The sequence below is a fragment of the Papilio machaon genome, chromosome 3 (assembly GCF_912999745.1).
Source record: "Papilio machaon chromosome 3, ilPapMach1.1, whole genome shotgun sequence".
Classification (NCBI taxonomy): domain Eukaryota; kingdom Metazoa; phylum Arthropoda; class Insecta; order Lepidoptera; family Papilionidae; genus Papilio; species Papilio machaon.
The window spans coordinates 8,145,790-8,166,197 of NC_059988.1; the positions used below are offsets into that span (position 1 = coordinate 8,145,790).

Genomic DNA, 20,408 nt, shown 5'->3' on the forward strand with positions numbered 1-20,408 from the left:
AAGACCTTGGCCGCACAGAATAGTCGTAAGTAAGAAACAATCTATCTGCCTTTTCTCTCACAAGACAGACAAAATCTACCGCCTTCAGACAAAGGGCCTAAACGCAGTAAAGATTACATTTAAGATATTGTTTCGGAAATAAAAGGAATATAAAAGCACATCACCGTTATCAAGACTACTAAAGATTGAATGACAGATAAAGGGGTATTTCATGAGTGTGTCTTTGAATTGTGATACATACAACAACCAAGGTTATGCAAGATTATATCAACTTAAATCAAAATCGATATTGTAAAAAAAGATTGCAAATGTGATAACAAATAAGCAGAGCTGGGCATTAACTCGTTAATCCGTTAATCGTTAATTAACGAAGTTAACATTTTGCTTTTAAGTTAACTTCAAAAAGTGTTAACGCTTTTGTTAACTTCCGTTAAACTCAACTTCCGTTAATAAAAGTCCGTTAATCGTTAAATTAGAAACTTGGAGACGTGCTGTCATTTTGTTTAAATTACGTGCCACGCCACGCTCGTAAGTTCAACTATGTTGGGCAACTGTCGGCGTCTCGAATGGTGAACGAACGAGTCGATAATTGATATATGTGAAGTTCGCGTGCAAGTGTGATGCATCAGAGCGTCCGGGAAAGACATGACCAACAGGACAAAATCAAAAGAAGAAGGTTCGAAATACATAGTATATTTCATAACGAGTATATAAAAGCACGAGTATGTAATAGCCCACATTCCGAACGCTCTTCGTCCCTGCAATAAGCCACTTTTTGAGCAACTGTATTAAAAACACATTTTTTTCGTGCTTTTTCTTTACTTTTCTAAACTCGTGTGTTCTCTTTCCCAACTGTCAAAATAATGTCTATTAAAAAGAAAAAAACAACCACGAAGTTTTTACAAAAAAAATCACTGAAATTTTTATGCTTCATACAAATATTTCTAAAAAGAAGCTCCTAATTTTTTACAATATCAGATTTAATGATTTGATTCAATGAATTAGGTTGGTTTCATTTTATTTCATCTCATTAAATTTAATTTTCATTTCATATCTATAAAAATAACCTACTGAAGACTTGGCCGTTTGGGCATAGTTCCCTTTGCCTACCCAGAATGGGTGAAACAAAAAAATCTCTGTTTGTATTCTTTTACGGTTGGCGCCATTTTCCAAACATTTTAGTTAGTTGAGTTGTGTTTTTATTATTACATTAAATTGCTTAATTTTTTTTACAACTGTATTAAAAATACTTGTGCCAACTGTCAACCCTCACCTTTGGCTACGCCTTGGCTCGGGTAGACATTTGTCGGAACACTTTGCAATGACAGGCTTTCCGCACTCGTAATGAAATATACTATAATTAATTCATACTTGTCTCTAATACTAATGTTTTATAGAATTAAGATTAATTTTTATATTAATAAAAATTAATTTTTATAATTAAAATAATCAAATTAATATTTTAAACAAGTGTCGCCACAATAAGTGTGAAAATAGTACGTATAATTTTGGCATGGTTAACTGTTAACGATTAACTTTAACTTGCGTTAAATTTACGAGAATTTAACGCTTTAACGATTAACGAAGTTACATTTTTAATTAACGAATTAATGATTAACGAAGTTAACTTTTCGATTAACTGTGCCCACCTGTGCAAATAACATTATATACAAATAGTAGGCTTGATTGCGGTCCATTTATGGCAGATAATTGTAGAGCATTGTGCAACTGAGTTCGGTGAGATTGACGTAAGCGAGCCGGCTGGACTGGTCGCCGGTCGCCGATCAACGACACAATCGATAGCAAATATGAACGTAATTCTGGATAAATCATAGATGTGTCATTATATGACACAACTTTGGAATGTTAAAAATGTTTGAAAGTAATTTTTCAGGTCCTGATCAGATTTAATCCGTTTAAACTATCAAATGACCAGTAAGAAAAATGAACAAGAATCATCAACCGAAGACTTGGATAAAAAAAAAAAAAACAGAAGATGTCACGATTAAGGAGATATATAATATTATTTTATGTCAATTTCATGATTGTTTCGGAACGGAAGTGTAATTGTTGAAAAATTTAAATTATTACTTTTATATCAAAATCGAACTTAATCTTCCTTCTAAGGAATTTGTTATTTTCAAAAGGCCCGAGTTGTAACTTGCACGAGAACATAATTTTTATTTTGAACTCCGTTTCAGATGGTATTGTTCTAACGGCCTATTGCTATATTGCTCATTCCGGCGTAGATTGGGTGACGTACACACTGGGTGAAATCTTGAGCACTATTTTTATGATAAATATCTTATGACGTAATGACTTATTGCACAATCTAAAAATACATTTTGATTATAATATTACCATAAAAATTTGTTTATTTTGCAAAATGAAATAAGAACGGTATTTATTTCTATTTCTTTTAGTTAGTTTAAGTTCCAAAATATGGTGCACTTGATTTGTTTCTATTTGTCTCATATTTCAAATCCAGAATAAAAACATATGAATAATTTACAATTAATCTAATGTAAGCCCAGTGTGTCTCGCGCGTTATTAAATGAACTTTAATAAACGGCAAACTACCCAGCTATAATTTTGTAAAAAAAAACGGAAGAATAACACCACCACTAGTTTATTTTGTTAGCATATTATTTTTATATACTCCGGTAGTTCATATTTACATAATGTTTTTCCTGTTAAATTAAGACGGGATATACTCGTATAGAATGTATTCTGCGTGGCTAAGTTGTATGCAACTTTAATTGTATCAGTGAACTGTGCAGTGCCAATACAAACATTATATGTTTAATGGTACTAAGTATACAATATATAAATGTAAAAATGTAATAAGTTGAAATTAAATAAAAAAAAAAAAAATCGACTACTGAAAATGTTCGTTTAACTTTTATTCAATACTGTTTGTTTATAATAACAATTTAAGAAAAACTTTCTACAATTCTTAATGTAAATTAAATAATAAAAGTCTTGTTTCAAACTTCCAAACTAATTGCACATTGAAACGAATTAAGCTAACGTAATCTTATAGTTTGTCTTGTCAAATCGTGCTTAATCTTAAGTAATCCTCATGAGACAAGATAAAACAACTGCAATAGATAAGGCTTATTAATGTGACAATCAAGTTTACCTTCACAAGTTCTGATTAATTTCGACGCTAATTCGAGAATGTTTAACTTAGAGAAAAACAATTGAATACCGTATAAATTTTTGTATTCTAATTTCAATTAATGTACATAATCAGATGAATTAAAACATTAAGCTCATAAATTATCACTTACTAATAAGTTACTAAGCTTGCTATCTCTGTATTTAAATAAAAAAAAGATTGATTACTTAAACATTGAGGCAAACTTATCTAACTTATAACTTTAGAAGACCAATAACAAAACGAAACAAAAGATGTATGCGTGTCTTACAGGACATTATATCTGAAAATCAAAATACGTATTTCCTTGTTACATTGTAACAAGGTTGAATGCCGTATGTCATTATTATAAAGAAATAAGTATATTAACTACATCTCAAACACTATATTGATCATATCGATCCGTATTCCCGAATGATAAAGTATTTTTTTCAATGCATGTTTATTTTCCGTTGTTCTATCTATCTATACATGATCTGTGTATGAAATTGTCATACAAAGCACGCCGCCTGAGGTATATGGCCGTTTTCGTAATAGGTGACTCGAACTCAATACAGACAGGTGCCATATTTATAGTACGATCCATATTTTATTTTAAGTTTTTTACAAAGTAATTTTTTTTTTACAATTCCATAACAAACAGATACAAACAGATAGAATACAATTAGCTGAATAGACATAAAAACTTTAAGATGCTGCGGATTTACACAGGAGTAAATCTAATGATAAAATAAATTGTTCATGTGGTCTAGTGACGACCTTTATTAATTGATTGCTAAAGAAACTCTTTCTTAAAACTTCTTTTTAAAATAATAACAGCTATTCTTTGCATTTTCAACAAACAAAATAAATTAGTTCGGTATATTTAGTACTTGATAACAATTTTATTTTTGGACATTTTAACCGCAGCAATGCATACAATTACAGAGATTAAAAAATATCAAGGATTTATTAATAATAAGAGATCATAAAGACAAACAACGAATTTACAAATTCATATTCCCACTATAGATATAACAATGCAACGCCGCTGCGAGGGTCGGCGGTGGTTCGCGCGGCCAGTACCGCCGGGCTTAGTAATACGCGCGGACGTCGCAACGCTCACAAACAAACAAACACGCAATCATGAGGACTTGTGTACAGTTCGCGTATTTACTCGCTTCTATTACTTATGGTAAGATTTTTAATTGTTATTAATTTTCACTTATTCATTTATTTACTTATTATCTATATAATACATTTATTAATTTAATTAATAAAACCTTTATAATAATTAATTAATATTGAATAATAAACTAACTTTAGTCTAGTCTTGTCTGTAATTCTAGATAATAAATATTGATATAATTACACAGTGTTAGTGTAAATCTACGAGTACATATGATGGTAACAAACAAAGAACAATCAGAAAAGGTACTCATTAAACGAATATAAATTCAGTAACATCTAACATTACTAAAAAAAACTCTAACTATGCAGCTCCCTAACTAAAGCGTAACCCGCATTGAAATTTAATATAAACAATAAAAAGTAAAAAAAGACGCTAGACATTTAAACTTAGATTTTTTTCTCACCTTGTTGAATATCGAACATATGTAATAAAATAAAACACGTACGCTTAACACGCAAAACTGGATTTTCAAGAAACCGCGACAGGTGTTCGACTAATGTTACCAAAACTGTGATCATGTAACATTCATAACCGTCACATAATCGCCTTCGGGACATATTAGCTTTAAGAATTATTTCTAAGATAATTTCTCATTAAAAAATAGATACTGAAACAATAACTGAAACGCAATCTTTTTTTTTAGTAAAGTTTGTTTCTATTCAATGAAATACTGTATTCTTAAAACAATGCTGACGACCTTGTTCCGATAAAAATCTGAAGCAATTATTAAATCGCCCTTTTCCCTTATCGAATACTTTCACTAAGGAACTTTGTTGCGAAACTTTTCAGTGGTGCATAAATCATATTCGGGGCGGTCAAAATGTCGCCTTTATTTTTACACGGCAACGGACAGGTGTGGGCCTTGTACGAACACAAACCAATTCCGACTCCCTTTCCAATCGGTTGGGCAACTACCACACCGGTGGAAACTAGCTCTATTTACAACAATTAAATCCTAAGGTCGTAATTCATATATTCGCCGAATCGACATTTCGTGTTAATAATAACACATTATCTATTGTTAATAGAAGGATAAGGTAATTGAAAGTAAATAATCTATTTCCGTAAAGTACAATTGAAATTTTATGCTAATTTGAACAATGAACAGTACGTGGAGATAAGTTTTCCTTTTTGTTATGTTGTCACGGTATTATCTCTACCACTACTACTAATTTGCATTAGTAAAAAATTATGTATCCTTTGGATAGCTTTGTAATACAGGTGTTGTTGTGCTTTGTAAGTAAACATATGTGCATTTATTAATAATTTAAGGCTAGTTAGAGACGTACACCTTAATTGAGTGGACAAATAAAATTGTTTTTAATTTTACTGTTAATTAAATGTATTATATATAATTTACTTAACTATATTGGTCTGTTTGAAATGGATAATAAGTAAAATATGTACTAAAAAATTTTACAAATTTGAACCTTATTATATGGAAATTAAGCTTTGAGTCAGACGGAATCAAAACTTTCTTCATGGTAAGTTGCGATACCTAATAGTAAATAAAGCTCCGGAGGTTAACGCGACCCGAGTTTCACTGTTATGTAACAAAAGGTTAAGTACAATATTCCTTGTAGAATTATTTACTTTAAACGACAATAATTTACAGTCAAATCTGATATTTAAAATTGTGATATAAAATATCACTTGCATTGAAATACTCAATAACCTGACAATCATGATAATGATACCTCAGCAGCTCTTTCAAAAAATATTAATCGGTCAAAGTTATCTAAATATTCAATCAGAAGTAACGTACAAAAGACATCAACGAGGACGAACGCGTTTATGTCTTTTGTATCAATATTATTTATTGCTAATAAGTAACATATGAATAGCCCAAACACCTTACTATCTATTAGTAGGAAATGTTATTTTCCTATTTTAAAATAAAAATAACAATCACCTCAATGTCTACTCTTTGATTGCAATCCGTCAAAAATTTGCCACTGTATCGAAATAGGAAGTTACGTAAAATCATAAGTAGGTATTCAATGGTATTGTACATTAGAAAATTTGCTACGCCATTATAGGCCTTAGTGAAAGCTGTATTATACTTGTCGCACATTGTCACAAAATGCCCTTGCATAAGTTATCTTTCTATCATATATTTGACATTGTTAAGTTAAATTTAAATATGAACAATACAGTACATCCGTAACCAAACTTATGTTAAAAAATAAAAACAAGTTTACAACTTTTAACAAGGCGGAATAAAAAAATCTTATACACTTAATGAAAAACCATTAATGCAAGGTTTCTTTTGCACTTATTCGATTAAGTTATATTTATATACTACTTTTAGGTAATTTTTATCTTCCTTGAATTTGCAAAAAGTCATTGTAAAGTAAGACAACTTGTTGTTCCATACTACTGCATTACTGGCGGGCATGTCCGACAGGGAGTCATTTCAGATCTTGGCTTTAGTTGCGCTTCAGCACTCAGTACGCCGGCTTAATGTGTCTTTGCTATATACATATTTCATACATGTTATGTTTAACATTACATGGATTAATCTATTTTCTGATAGATTGATCACTCGTTGTCATCGTCCCTTCGTATTATATGGGTTTGTTACTATATATGTTAGACTTCCAAATAAATCTATAATCCTCATTTTAGTATTAATTTAATACTTCTAATGTTTTGTAATTTTACTATAAAAATACCAAAGAGAATTGAGTGCTAACGTATAAACCAGTTCATATATTCTAAGCATTTTACAGATTCTAACCTTGTCTCATTTAATCTGTAGATCATGTAAAGTCCAACCAACCAAGTTGTTTACCATATGGTCAAATGAACATAAACTAAAGATGTACTAAAATGTTACGTTTGCATTAAATTAAGTGTTTGTAGATATCACGTTTTTCATTCACGACTTGGAGATATCGTTTTTGTTATGTTGATTTTACAGACAGTAAGCCAGTCGTTCTACAAGCAAATTAATCCGAATACCATAATTTGTACGTTCACCTGGTTGTAACATTCTGCACTGACACATCATCTAAACATTTACTTGGAATATTCCAACTTTTGTGAGACATAGAAAATAATTAAAAACAGTTACACTCCCGTGACTACTTGTCTCGAACCCATCGGGGATTTTTTTATAATTTTAAAAATTAGCATTTAGTAATTTTATCATTGAACGATTTTAACAAAATTTAAAATATTCTAAAATTTCACTACACTAATCGAACCTTTTTGTTATTATTCAAGCATCGTATTCTAAAAGAGAACATCATAAAATATTCATTGGATAATAGAATTACAAAACTGCGGAAGGTGAGGTGAAACCTGTCCGAAGACATCTTACAGTATTATATAACAGTGGAAACGTCTGCGGATACGATGACATCTTTGTCATCAATCTGATTCATGCAAATATTTTTATTGTTATTCGCTAAATGAAATATTTTAACCCAATGACATCAAAATGGGATCAGAATTACTTTTACATTTTTTATTGTTTTGTTAATCTAATCTATAAATGATGACAACGACCTATCAGAATTCTTTTGTTTTTTCAATCTATAATTATCTATTATAATTTTTTAAATCACTTACAATTGATAAATATATGGTATAATTGCTTTGTTCCGTTCAAAACACAATTTGTTTTAAGTAAAATTAGCAGATTGGTTTCTATGGACATTTAAGTTACTAGTTGGTTGGTTATTCAACTTTAAGTTATTTTTTGATTCTATATTTATCTACTATCTAGTTCAAAACAATAAGAACATTTTTATTAAAACGCGTACGCCTAGCAAAGCATTGCGCGAACGCATCAAGGCTGACCACTAGTTAGTACTACTTTCGCTTGTCCGCCTCTATTGGCCACTAAAATGTTGCATTACAAGTAAAATATTATATTCATTATGTAAATTTTTTAAGATTTTTTTTGTTTTTGTTTTCACGTAAATTTTAATTGTTTCACACTACCTAACCAGTTTCTTTAGTTCTAAATTCTTTAAAATTCTTAGAAAGACATGTTTATACATGTTACATTTGTTTACTATAATGTAAACTCGTATGTTTTATATATAAAGTGGAATTTTAGGGCTTAAAATGATTTATTACTAATTTAATAAAAGTAATACACTTGGTTAATAAGATCCAACAACTGTAATAAATTTCAGATAGTTGATATTTACAAATCTCAAAAGAAAAGATTTTTTTGTTAAAGGTTGACATGTAAAAACACTGAGGTGGTTATCCTCGATTGAATTGTTTGTAGTTATATTTATTTATCTTTTTGCAAAAACAGAAACCTGAAATATATAACAAATCAAAAGCAAGCATTGCTGTAAATATTAAAGGAATATTAATTTTACTAAAAGAAAACTAAATACTAGTTCAAAATACATCGTGTAGCATTTTAGTATTTCTAAGTGGCCTTATTTGCTCTTACTGAAATCATTATATGACAAACTGGAGACACAAGTTAGTAAGGTCTCGGAAATTATATCTAGTTTATAATTTATAACTGAATTTCAAATCTAAAAAACTTTTTTAACTGCATATTTAGTAATATTCCATAATTAGTAATTCACAATGTAGCTTCTTAACTTAACAATTAGTTAAGAATTTTCTATAAAAAAATTTAAAATGCTTTCTCATATGATGTTATTAAATATATACATATACGCGTTAAAGTACGTCAGATCGAGCAAAAGTAAAAGTGGCGATGCGTTGACCGAGATCTGATGTCGTGACGTCGCCGTGTCTAAGACCTTTATTCCACTAAACAACTAACTGCACAACTATTAGTTTTAAGAGCAATGTATGTATTATAGCTATTGACGCGGGCCTAACTACTCATAGAAATAGCAGTTGTGCGCGACTTTTGGCTTAATGGAAAAGGTACCGCTTCGCTCACGAGCTGACGTACTTTATACAATTATCTGTTCTGAATCACACGATCAGTGGACACTGATTAATAGTTGTGACGTGCTCGTCATTTGTATCAACTTAAGATGTCGGGTTCTCTTGATGGATAATCTTAATGTAGTCTTAATTATTTGTAACTGATATCGTTTAATCTACATAATGTTAACCAGCCGGTTTCGACATTTTTTGAAACTAGACATTTTAACGAAAGTATAGCCAAATATCTCTCACATCTTTTACAATGAATGTGGCAAAAATGCACATTAAATGAGAATTTTACAAGTTTTAACACGACTCGACCTATATGTCCGTTTTGCTAGGAGCAAGTCATTTTCTCTATACGGAGCTTAGTACTGTCTGATATTAGAGTTTAAATGGAATAATAAATAATAAATGCAAATAATAACAAATAAAAAAATTAAATGATAAGTAAAATAATCTTTTAATTGGCAAGTTATTCACGTCTTGATAGTAAAAGTACTAGAGCTCGGGAGGATAGAAAACATTTTGTCACATTTATCATATTGTTTTATCTCAGTTATTCCATACAAGTTTACTCTTTCACATAAAATAGTAAAGTGCGTTTATCTATATGCGATGAATACAAATATGTCATTTACTTTCTTTCTTACGTGAGGAGAGAGGAACTGTTTGTATTTCGTCCGATTACAGACATGTTTGTTGGTCATGTGTCTTTTTTTTGTGTCGAATAGTTTGTGGAAAACATGTCATTGTATCGTTTTTTAATAAGGTAGTGAAAGGGTTGACAGTAAGGTTTCGTACGATTGTTTCGGCAATTCTATTGAAAATTTGTAAGCCGAATAATGTTATCTTCAATAGTGTTACATGATCTATGATAATAAAGGAGGTAGCTTTCGTTTTAACAAGCAATTGTTTAACTAGCGAATTAGATTGTTAACCTTCGCGCCTCCGCCGCCAGAGGTCGTTAATTATAATTATCAATTGTTACTATTATGTGATTAGTAACGTCAGGCGCGCTAACGAGGTCAAATGTGATGTTTTAGAAAATTGTTAGTTACGGTGAAGTGATTTTTTGTAAGAAGTGTTATACTGCTAGGGTATTAACAAATAACTGAATTTTAATGGACTATTTTTATTTAAATAGTTTAAATGTCAGTCGTAACATAGTTAGCTATTATTATTCATTCAAAAATTCTCTAAGTTTGATGTAAAAAAAAAAACATTTTATAAGCATATAATTGCTATGAAACCAAGTATCTCAACTATTCTCTCTAATTAAAAATAATGTTATCTTTTAAGCATCTCATCAAGTAACTGAATTCGAATCAGTGTTTGAAATCTTTTATTTGCATTGGTCATGGTTAATAAATAGTTCAAACGAATTTGCCAAAAGGACGTTTGAACTGAACATCTCGTTCGTAAAGTCTGTAATGGGTTTAAATACACTTTTTACTACAATTATATATATATTGTACTGAGGATATTATAAATAAAAGAAAAATATCTAAAATAAAATGGTTACATTTGATATGAATTACAACAAGTGATCATTTCACATAGTTGGCTGTTTGGTTCTTATACGTCTCATTTATAATGTACGTATTTAAATTAAGACTTGTTTGTGTGATGTTTAACAGCAAGAACTTGTTAGAGGCTACCTAATACTGGGTCTGCGTTGTTTAACCGGCAGTGTATGTAAATTATACGAATTCAATGAAGACTATCGATGAAAACACTATAACGAATGATGACAAATCTACAAAGAAATGGCCATGAATATTTTTAATTTTAATAGGAAATATAAACTTACCTATCTTTGATAAAACGATACAATGAAATATTTTTTTCTTTTACAGCAAGTGCGGGAATTCTTCTGCAGAATGCACCACAATGTCCTGAACAACATGGAGTTCAGGTAATTATATAAACATGACATATAATTTAAGCACAAAAAATAAAGAAGCATCAAGCAAGTGATTGCTTTTATACTTCATTTAATTAACATTTATTAGCATCTTGCGGAACATCGGTGGCTAAGGGGGGGAAGCACTACACTTGAAATCCTCAGGTCCTGGGTTCGAATCCCGCCTTGTACCAATATGTTTTTCGATTTACATATGTAATTTATCCGACGTTCGTACGGTGAAGGAAAATATCATGATGCAACCCGCATATATGTGTGAATTCCCGGGCGATGGCGACGCGGCTCGCCACCTGTCACGTTCAGTCTCCCGAAATGGTCAAAAGTGGATTGCGGAGGTTCATTTGGCCATACCAAACGAAGGTCCGTAATTTCTGCCTACCCCTCTGGGTTACAGGCGTGAGTTGTGTGTTTTGTGTTTATTAGCATCTCTTAATGACCTATAAAATTATTTCAGACGTACGCGCACCCTGAGCTATGCGATCAATTCTTCCTGTGTACAAATGGCACGCTGACAGTAGAGACCTGCGAGAACGGACTGTTGTTTGACGGCAAAGGTGCCGTACACAACCACTGCAACTACCACTGGGCTGTGGAGTGTGGAGAGAGAAAAGCTGATTGTAAGGCAATTTATTTTTAATTTTGCACATTATTATAAACGAAATAGAACTAACAAAAATTTAATAAATTTAAGCCTAACGTTGTTCACCTTAACTCAAGGCACTATCAGTTTATCACATAATTTGAGTAATTGGGTAATTAAATTCTTAAATTATTTAAGATAATGCACGTTTTACACTGCACACAAATAAGACCAATACTAGACTCGGTAATTATAATGAATTCGAATGTAATAAAAGTAAACATTTAATTTCTAGTAACGCCTTATTCAACACCTGGTTGCGAGTACCAATTCGGTATCTACCCAGACAGTCAAGAGTGCTCCACTAGCTACGTAAAGTGCGCCTTCGGCATCCCCGAGCAGGAGCCCTGCACGCCCGGACTCGTCTACGATGAAAGGATCCACGGCTGCAACTGGCCTGATCTTCTACAGCCATTCTGTAACCCTGAAGGTAAGGGAATAATGTGGATAGAAAAATTCATAAATTGAAGACTAAACCAATCAAAATATGTTAATATCAAAACATATAATAGTAAAATGAAAATTAATAGCTTAAAAACTAGTAATGCAAAAAGTTTTCGTAAAGTAACTAGATGGCGCTGTTCACAATTTTAGTTGTTATTACGATCTTCATATTTACTCATAGTCACTCTTTGCAATTTTGAACTTAAATTGATAAGTAATCCAAAGTTTCAATTAAATCTGTTGTGGAAATTAAAAATAAAGGTTAAAGAGTCTGTAACGTAGGTAAAACTTAAATGTTTTTTTTTATAGCTGTCATTGGATTCAAATGCCCGACTAAGGTGCCATCGCACTCGCAAGCCGCGAAGTTCTGGCCGTTCCCCAGGTTCCCAGTTCCCGGTGACTGCCACAGACTGATCACCTGTGTGGAAGGCCAACCTCGCTTGATCGCTTGCGGTGAGGGTAAGGTGTTCGACGATCAGAGCCTCACCTGCGAAGACCCAGAGCTCGTACCGCACTGTGGACACGCGTAATTCTTCGCACATGAAAGTTTGCATATTACAAAATGAAAATGAATTGTATATCTTTTTATAATCGTTATTTTATGTTTCTCTCTTTTTAATACTTATCCAATGTATAAATCAGAATGTCGTTTTAAATGAATGCGGTTAACTTGGATAACCTTATTTGATTTAATATATTAATTAATGGCAATTAAATATAGTTAGGGAGACTAAAACTAAATAACACAATTTTCATTTTCGTTTTGTGATATATTATTTAATTAAATGAAAAACAACAAAAAAATGGAAATATTTCCACCGAATCCTATTTATTTCGATAACTCGTCCATTTTCTATTCGAATTGATTAAAAAGGTAAACTTTTAAATTTTTTACTATATTGCGATATTTTACATGTAAAGTTATTGATAACAGATTGAATTGAACGTGATATTAGTTACCGTAGAAATAAAACTATATGTTGTGTTAATATTTCAAGATTATATGTATTTAAAGAACGCCTGTAAATAACTTTGATCAACAAAATGTAAATAGAAGAAATGTTAAATATGAAAAAATTAAACAATATATTAAAAAGTTGAATTGTTATTTATAAAATTACTACTTTATTGTTATGCTTATTTTATCTCATGTTATTGTAACAAGTTTTTTTGCCAAAAGAATATACCCATTCCGAAGATTCATTTTAACAATCCAACGACGAATGATGATGATGATGTAATCCCGGCCGATATCGGCCACGGCGACTGTCTTCAGCTCCGGTTTTGATGTTGGTGTGCTCGCATGTGGCTTATGTAGCCAATTTTGTTTGCGAAAATCCTCGCACATTGCGGACATGAGAGCACACCGTTCACGTAATTATAGCTGATAGCCACAGGTGGTCGGGCTTTCAGCTCGTCGCGTCTGGCATCTAGCTCAAGGAGCCGCCGGTTATTCGGAAGCAGTCAGTTGCGCAGGAGATATTTAGGTGCACAAGCGTACGCGCAAACGCATGTGCACACCCTCGTCTTCACCTGTCTAAATCCAGTGGAACGGAGAGACCGATACGACTGGAGACAGATTCAGATGATGTGTCTGGCCAGTGGGACGAATAGTGGGAGTCCAAAACATTTTTGAAAATAATCTGCAATATGAACAAGTTAGGACAGCCAAAACTCAGAGCGATAGCATGTTCTGATACTAAAATAAAACCAAAATTTTTTTGTATAAATTTATTTTATTAGCCTAACTAAATTAACTGTTTATTCTTCGATCTGCACCTCTTTCGCTTTGGGGCGCTGTGGCTTGCGCCTCGAGGGCTGGGAGCCTGCAGGCTTGGGCTTGGGAGTCGGCGGGTTCTCAAGAGCGTCTAGCTCAGCGTCAGTCAGTTGTCCTTTATACCAGTCAGCGCTGGAAGAAACGTTTTGAACATAAAATAAAAAATGTATATTAAGTAACTAACATCAAGAGACTCTCCAGAAATACATTCATTGTTGAATGTCATAAAAAAATCAATTTTCACACTCACAGTATAAGGACAAAGGGACGACAAACAAAGCAAACATTCTTCTTTTTCTACCGTATAAGTGAAAATAAGTTGGTAATGAATGCAAACAAACTGTTCTGAAGTTGGGTTAAAGTTACGTTTTGCCTATACATACCATTCGGGAACTTTCCTTGCCCACTCGCATTTCTTAGTGACGTCATCGAAAGCCTGTCCCAGCTTACAACCAGAGCGACGAGGCGTGTTGCCGTTGATGCACACGTAGAAGAACTGGCAGTCATCGGGGTCGGCGTAGCGCGGGTGTGTCAGACCGAATGTCTCATTAACCGCAGGACAGTCGAATTGGAACACCTCTGTTAACAAAAACATGAATAATAAATAAAATATGTTATTCAATTGTAGAAAATAATGATTTTGATTCATCGAAGTCCCTTTAATTGAGGGAAAATTAAATAAGTTTTGACAAAGGAAATTTTGGGTGTTTTATATCAATAAAAATTTCTTATCAAAGAAAGATATTTAAAATTATTAACGGTGCTCTTTCAATTTTAACAAAATTTGTTGAAAAAAGACATGCCATAAAGTAGTAAAAAATTAAAAGCAAATCAATTCCTAATAATAACATAGTTTCATGCTAAAGGATTTCACTAAGTAGTTATTTCTTATTCAGTAAAAGAGTACTGCAATTAAGTTCGATTATATATAGAGTATCCACGATTCTTTCATTCATTTATCTCAATCTTACCTGCAGCTCCGCATCCCTTCTTTTTAGCCTCATCAGGCCAGGTGCAGATGCCGGTCTTGTCGTTGTACACGAGGCCATCGGGGCATGTGATCATGTTGAACTTCCCGTCCACACAGTAGTAGAACTTGCCGCATTCCTTCGGGTCCTCGTGTGAGAAGTAACCGTTTTGACGCACGCAATGCAGTGATGGTATGGGCTCCTCTGAAAATGTAGATTATCAAATTATTAAAATTGACATTTTAGTATGGATAACACATTATAGTTTTTTGATAATATTTACGGAATAAATATATGGTACATTTGAATTCCTCGCTTCAACCTGATATTTTGGCGTTATGCGTCTTGATTCAACTATTTGTATATGTATAACAGTTAAGGATAAAGTTGATCAATTACAAAGGAAAAATCGCTGTTAAAGTTCTAGCCAGAGCTAGAACTTAAATATGTATAATAGTTTCTCAATTGTAGAGAGAATAAATTATATATTTCGCATCGATAAACTTATGTCTAGAGAAGAAAAAAGGTACCTTATATTTTATTCCACTATATACATAAAACCTGGAAATACAAGGCATACTAATTCCGCCGATCAACTCCACCGTAGTGGGTGCGACGTATAATATTCTCTGCGTTGCTCAAGGCCGCGTCTCCCTTGAGATGTGAAAGTTGTTTCGATATAGATAACCTTTACAATATAGCCGGGGTATACACTGATGCGACGCCTTATTAAAATAGCAACACGTGCCGCGAATATTCACGTGTATCCTGACCTTTAAATTACTAGTTGTTAGCTACCAATTGTAAATGTTAATAGAACTGTTCATGATATGTTTTCCTAACATCATCAAAAAATCAATCGAACGAAGACATCGTATAAATGTTTGAATAATAATTAAATATCAAATATATTAAGATGCCGATTCTTTTTTCGATAAATGAATATTAAAATTTTTTGAAGAATGCAAAAATTATTTACATTCAGGTTATCAAGTATCAATTTTATAAATCTGAGAGTACGAGCTAAAATTCCTTTCAAGAAATTCTCTTCTTCTTTTAATTTCATGTATGTTGATTAAATTAATAGTGAAGTTAATAAAATTTTTTGTAAAATTTAATTATAATATAACTTTATCCGTATAATGACAAGTACATTCACAAATGACCGCCACAAATATAGTTCACGCGAACACCTTTCATTATTTGTATGTCGTTATACTAATAACTGTTTCAACAATTAAAAGCAACATTATTGTTTCACGCTAAATTCTAATTCAGTATAAACTGGTTGTTTTAAGGTCACAATACATATTCGAATATTATTCAACCATTGAAAATGATTTTTAGACGATGTTGAAAACGAAACACCTAATAAGCTTGATTTTTTTTAATAATATTTCAGCCCAACCGGAGATAGAAATAACTATTAATATAAAATGTTTTTGAAATTTGGCGAAATCTCACGGAAACAAATAAGTGTCGAAAAAACTAAATAAATTTTAAATATAACATAAAAAATTTGTCAATATTTACTCCATTATTTTCCTTAAGTTGTAATTGTACAAAAACCTATAATAACTTTGATAGTATTTTTCTTAAGTGACGACATGTACAAGTTAAAAACGGTAAACAATCAATGGGGTCGTAATTAATATGTGCAGTATACAGTAACACAGTTTGATACTATCATTACAATGAGACTCACGTAGCTTGGGTCGCTGCGAGCAGTCCAGGTTGAAGGGCAGGTCGCACTTCTCCTCCAGCGGGTTGTAGTCATTGAACACCATGCCGTCGGGACATAACTTTTCGATTATTTCACCGTTTCTGTGAATTTATTTAATTAAATTATAAATAAACAATGATGTATTAATTGAAGAGAAATGTACGATCGATATTTTTTATTAATTTAATAATATCTCAATAATCAACACAAAGAATTTGGTATTTCAATAATTAATTGTACACAAAAGGTAAATAATTTGAATCGGTTACGATTTAGTAAAGGGTATATAATTTTGAAATCCTACTCATTTTTAATACTGCACGAATCACGAAAAGTCGATGCACGAACAAGGTAAAGTTACAAACATAATGGTATGTAATGGTATTTCGAAATTATTTATAGCATTTTGAACTTTATGCGATTGTCAAAAGACTGAGTGTGAAATGTTAAATTTGGCAAAAGAAGACATGATTTATATTTGAAGATGACTCGTGATAAGTGAATAATTCCAAAAATTCATTTTGCATAACAAATATTGGCACAACTAAGTGTTTTTCCTCGTTTTTAAAACCTTTTCAAATGTTGGTTTTATAAAATAATTTTTAAAGTATAAAGTGTGTAAGGTAATGACATTTTTTATTATAATGACTAAGGAGATCATAAACTGCTTTGCTGTTTGGAATGAAGTTGTCTGTATTCGTCGTATACAGTTCCCGTCACTCCAGTATTTCAACTAGCCTAGCTCTCTTCAGACCGGAATGTAGTAATGTTTATAAACTACTCCTTCTCGATAAAAATAGGCGCGTTGGAGTCATTTACATACCATCCGGTTTAAACCTTACATTACTTGAAACAAGCCTAAGAGACAATTTATATCAAATATACACGAGATGTGCTTTTGACTGACCTGCATTCGTAGTATTTATCACATTGTTCAGCATCAGCGAAGAATCCGTCTTCTGGACAAGAATTTGTGATTTCAGCATCTTTCTCGGGATCGGCGACGTCCCGCGGCGGGGGATTTACCGGTTTTCTGCCTGATTTCTTTGGTACTGCTGACGATACTAATGCAGTAAAAGGTAGATTTAATACTTATTAGATGAAAGATACCAAATATCTTTTTGTGTAAAGATTAATAAAAAGAGAAATAGGGAAAGAGTACAAAATAACTTTAAATATCTATGAATTAGACCTGTGATTTAGAGTACATGATTTACTACAAATTAAATTTACTACCTATTAAGCGATTTAATTAGTGTTTGATAACGTGTCACGAAACTTTAAGCAATTTAAAAACATGTTTCGATTTTAAAATATTTTGCAGGGCAGTAGCAATAAGTATAACTAGAGGTAGTATTTCCTGTCGGACCTGTGAGGGCTAACGATCATAACTGGTTCACATTGACAACCGACAGACTTCCTAGTGTGCCCCTCATGCTCTTGAAATTAATGACATACTTTCGATGTCAATTTCTTTGCAATATGACAAATTTAATAATTAACATATATGATCAAATTAATAAACATCAAGGTTAGTAAAATATAATATAAAATCTAATGACTTCTAGTGCAAGAAGTAATTAACTTAAAAACTAAGATATTTGTTAAGTTATTTATTTTATAGAAAACTAAGATAGTTATATAGATAAATAAATTTAAATTCAAAACACATAGCTGATTTAAAATACCAAAACAAATAACAAGATACAAAATGAATTCACACGACTAGTTTAGTTTAAATTTATGTTCGTTCGATGGTCGCACAAAATGTCGCCGCACGGAGATTTATCTAACGTATTCGTTTACTAGCGCAACTTAGATCCGCATTCCCTGATAGCCTTGGCTGTTGAACCTCAACCTCACCATATATTGTAACTTGAATTAAAATATTCAGTAGCCTCTATTATGTGCTGATAAACTTTTTATTTCAAATAACTATGTAGATTTAATTCAAGTATGAATTAAACATAATACGACAAAGTATTTTATAAAAAATAAAGTTTTTCTATGACATTCATTCCCATATTCAGTATTTTGATGGGTAACTAAGCAGAGCCTTATTCATATCACTTAATGACTGACCGTTGGTTTCTGAGACCAAAGTTTAAAACATATTGTTATGTCTGTTTCGTCAAAGATAATGACAGGGATGACGATATGTTTTATTCAGAGATTTTGGTCTCAGAAAGCCACTCTGAGAATGTGTAATTATTAGTAATAAAATAAAATAAAATAACAATAGTTTTATATATAAAATTATTTATATACATTTTGTAACTATTTTATTGTGTCCATTGTAGGACTAGATTTTATGTTTATCGATAAATATCCCTTTATTATAATGAAATTAAAATTTCCTTTAACACTTAACCTGTAACACAAAATCAAACAAAGTGCAATGTAGCAATATTTCGCGCTAGTTTCTCTCTTACCTAACCGCGCTCAGCGCACACTCGCAAGAAAGTTGTGCTAAAAATCCGCTTTGTATATAAGTCCGTCTGTGCGACCATGACATTTTTATTCAATTTGAAAATCTAAATAATAAAACATTGCTAATACATAAAATTAATTTGTTACGAATTTCATATGAGTGCAATTTTTACAGTAGATAAACGCGTTGATGTCTTTTCTCAGTTAGAATACTCAACTAAAATCTACTAAATTATAAATTAAAGGTCTGTTGTCACTTTATATCAACGTACTTGTTTTTATTATTTGATAAGTAAAACTAAATTAATATTACATTTACAGCAGCAATAAATTTTAATGCATATTCGAGAGGTAATATTCATTCGATACCATAAAAACATTTTAATTTGTTATGAAATTATCAAAATAATCACTTACCTATTAAACATGTCAAAAACACGAATGTGACCTTGGACCGAAACGCCATCTTGTGTAATTTGTAATAACTATTGTTAATATAACTTAAAAGTCACTATACAGTGACTTATACAAGCTTGACGCCTGCGCTGAGTTCTATAGCGCACTGAACATAACAGTTTTTGTCATCCGTTCTTAGCTGAAGAATGGCTGAGCGAAAGGTTATGTTAACAGTAACTCTCTCGCTCACACTTCAATAAATCTGTATATGTCTGTATTCTTCACTCACGAGTTCGTTCCTCGAAGCTGTTGGATCCTGTTATTGTTTTACGCGTTCCGCAAGAGAATTAGCACGAAGTGCTATGCTTGGAAAACAAAAGTCATTAATAAATTAGTTCAATATAATACTTGTTTTATTTTAAAAGTTGTTCAAGCTGTTTAAAAATACATATTTAGTTAAATTAGACTGTTTATACATTTTATTATGGTATATAATGACTCATAATTATTAATACAGCATAGCTAATTGGTGTGAAAGAATATGTTGCATAAGTTTAAACTTAGGTATGTAGGTTAAGTTGAAACGGTTCGTTGATTTTGTGATTAGACGTTTGGAAAGGTTCATATACTTGATGTTCACTACTTTGCATTATCTGTTTGCAAATTAATTGTTACGTAGAAAACAATTCATTTGTAATAAAAAATTTATGTTCTACTGACAATAACTTGTGAACCTTTACATAATAAAGACGCTTTCTATACTAAAGCATAAATCATTGAACTATGTTATGGTATGTTAAAGAAAACTTCATAGGTCCGCAATTTACCCTTCATCATCATCAACTCACTATACGTCCCCATTGAGGGACTCGGAGCCTACCCCAAGTTAGGGGT

At 31.7% G+C, this 20,408-nt stretch overlaps 2 protein-coding genes across 2 annotated transcripts; one reads left to right on the top strand and one right to left on the bottom strand.

Moving 5' to 3' along the window:
* The first annotated feature begins 4,211 nt into the window (after nucleotides 1-4,211).
* Nucleotides 4,212-12,804, top strand: LOC106719708 (protein obstructor-E). Its single transcript, XM_045686391.1, has 5 exons — nucleotides 4,212-4,334; nucleotides 11,069-11,127; nucleotides 11,591-11,753; nucleotides 12,012-12,206; nucleotides 12,530-12,804. Exons 1-5 carry the CDS (start codon nucleotides 4,286-4,288, stop codon nucleotides 12,748-12,750), a joined length of 687 nt encoding a protein of 228 aa, XP_045542347.1. The 5' UTR covers nucleotides 4,212-4,285; the 3' UTR covers nucleotides 12,751-12,804.
* A 1,139-nt stretch (nucleotides 12,805-13,943) lies between these two features.
* LOC106719642 (protein obstructor-E) lies at nucleotides 13,944-19,707 on the bottom strand. The gene is made up of 6 exons (XM_014514019.2): nucleotides 19,536-19,707; nucleotides 17,596-17,758; nucleotides 16,671-16,789; nucleotides 14,969-15,169; nucleotides 14,381-14,576; nucleotides 13,944-14,129 (listed from the first exon to the last, which is right to left on the bottom strand). Exons 1-6 carry the CDS (start codon nucleotides 19,582-19,584, stop codon nucleotides 13,982-13,984), a joined length of 876 nt encoding a protein of 291 aa, XP_014369505.1. The 5' UTR covers nucleotides 19,585-19,707; the 3' UTR covers nucleotides 13,944-13,981.
* Between the last annotated feature and the right edge of the window lie 701 nt (nucleotides 19,708-20,408).

Excerpts from the sequence above, each read along its gene's own strand:
- LOC106719708 (XM_045686391.1), top strand. The coding sequence starts at position 4,286 with ATGAGGACTTGTGTACAGTTCGCGTATTTACTCGCTTCTATTACTTAT. Across the intron at positions 11,128-11,590 it reads CTGAACAACATGGAGTTCAG|ACGTACGCGCACCCTGAGCT; the intron begins GTAATTATATAA and ends AAATTATTTCAG. Across the intron at positions 12,207-12,529 it reads GCCATTCTGTAACCCTGAAG|CTGTCATTGGATTCAAATGC; the intron begins GTAAGGGAATAA and ends TTTTTTTTATAG.
- LOC106719642 (XM_014514019.2), bottom strand. The coding sequence starts at position 19,584 with ATGGCGTTTCGGTCCAAGGTCACATTCGTGTTTTTGACATGTTTAATA. Across the intron at positions 17,759-19,535 it reads GTTTTTGACATGTTTAATAG|CATTAGTATCGTCAGCAGTA; the intron begins GTAAGTGATTAT and ends TACCTTTTACTG. Across the intron at positions 16,790-17,595 it reads GATAAATACTACGAATGCAG|AAACGGTGAAATAATCGAAA; the intron begins GTCAGTCAAAAG and ends ATAAATTCACAG.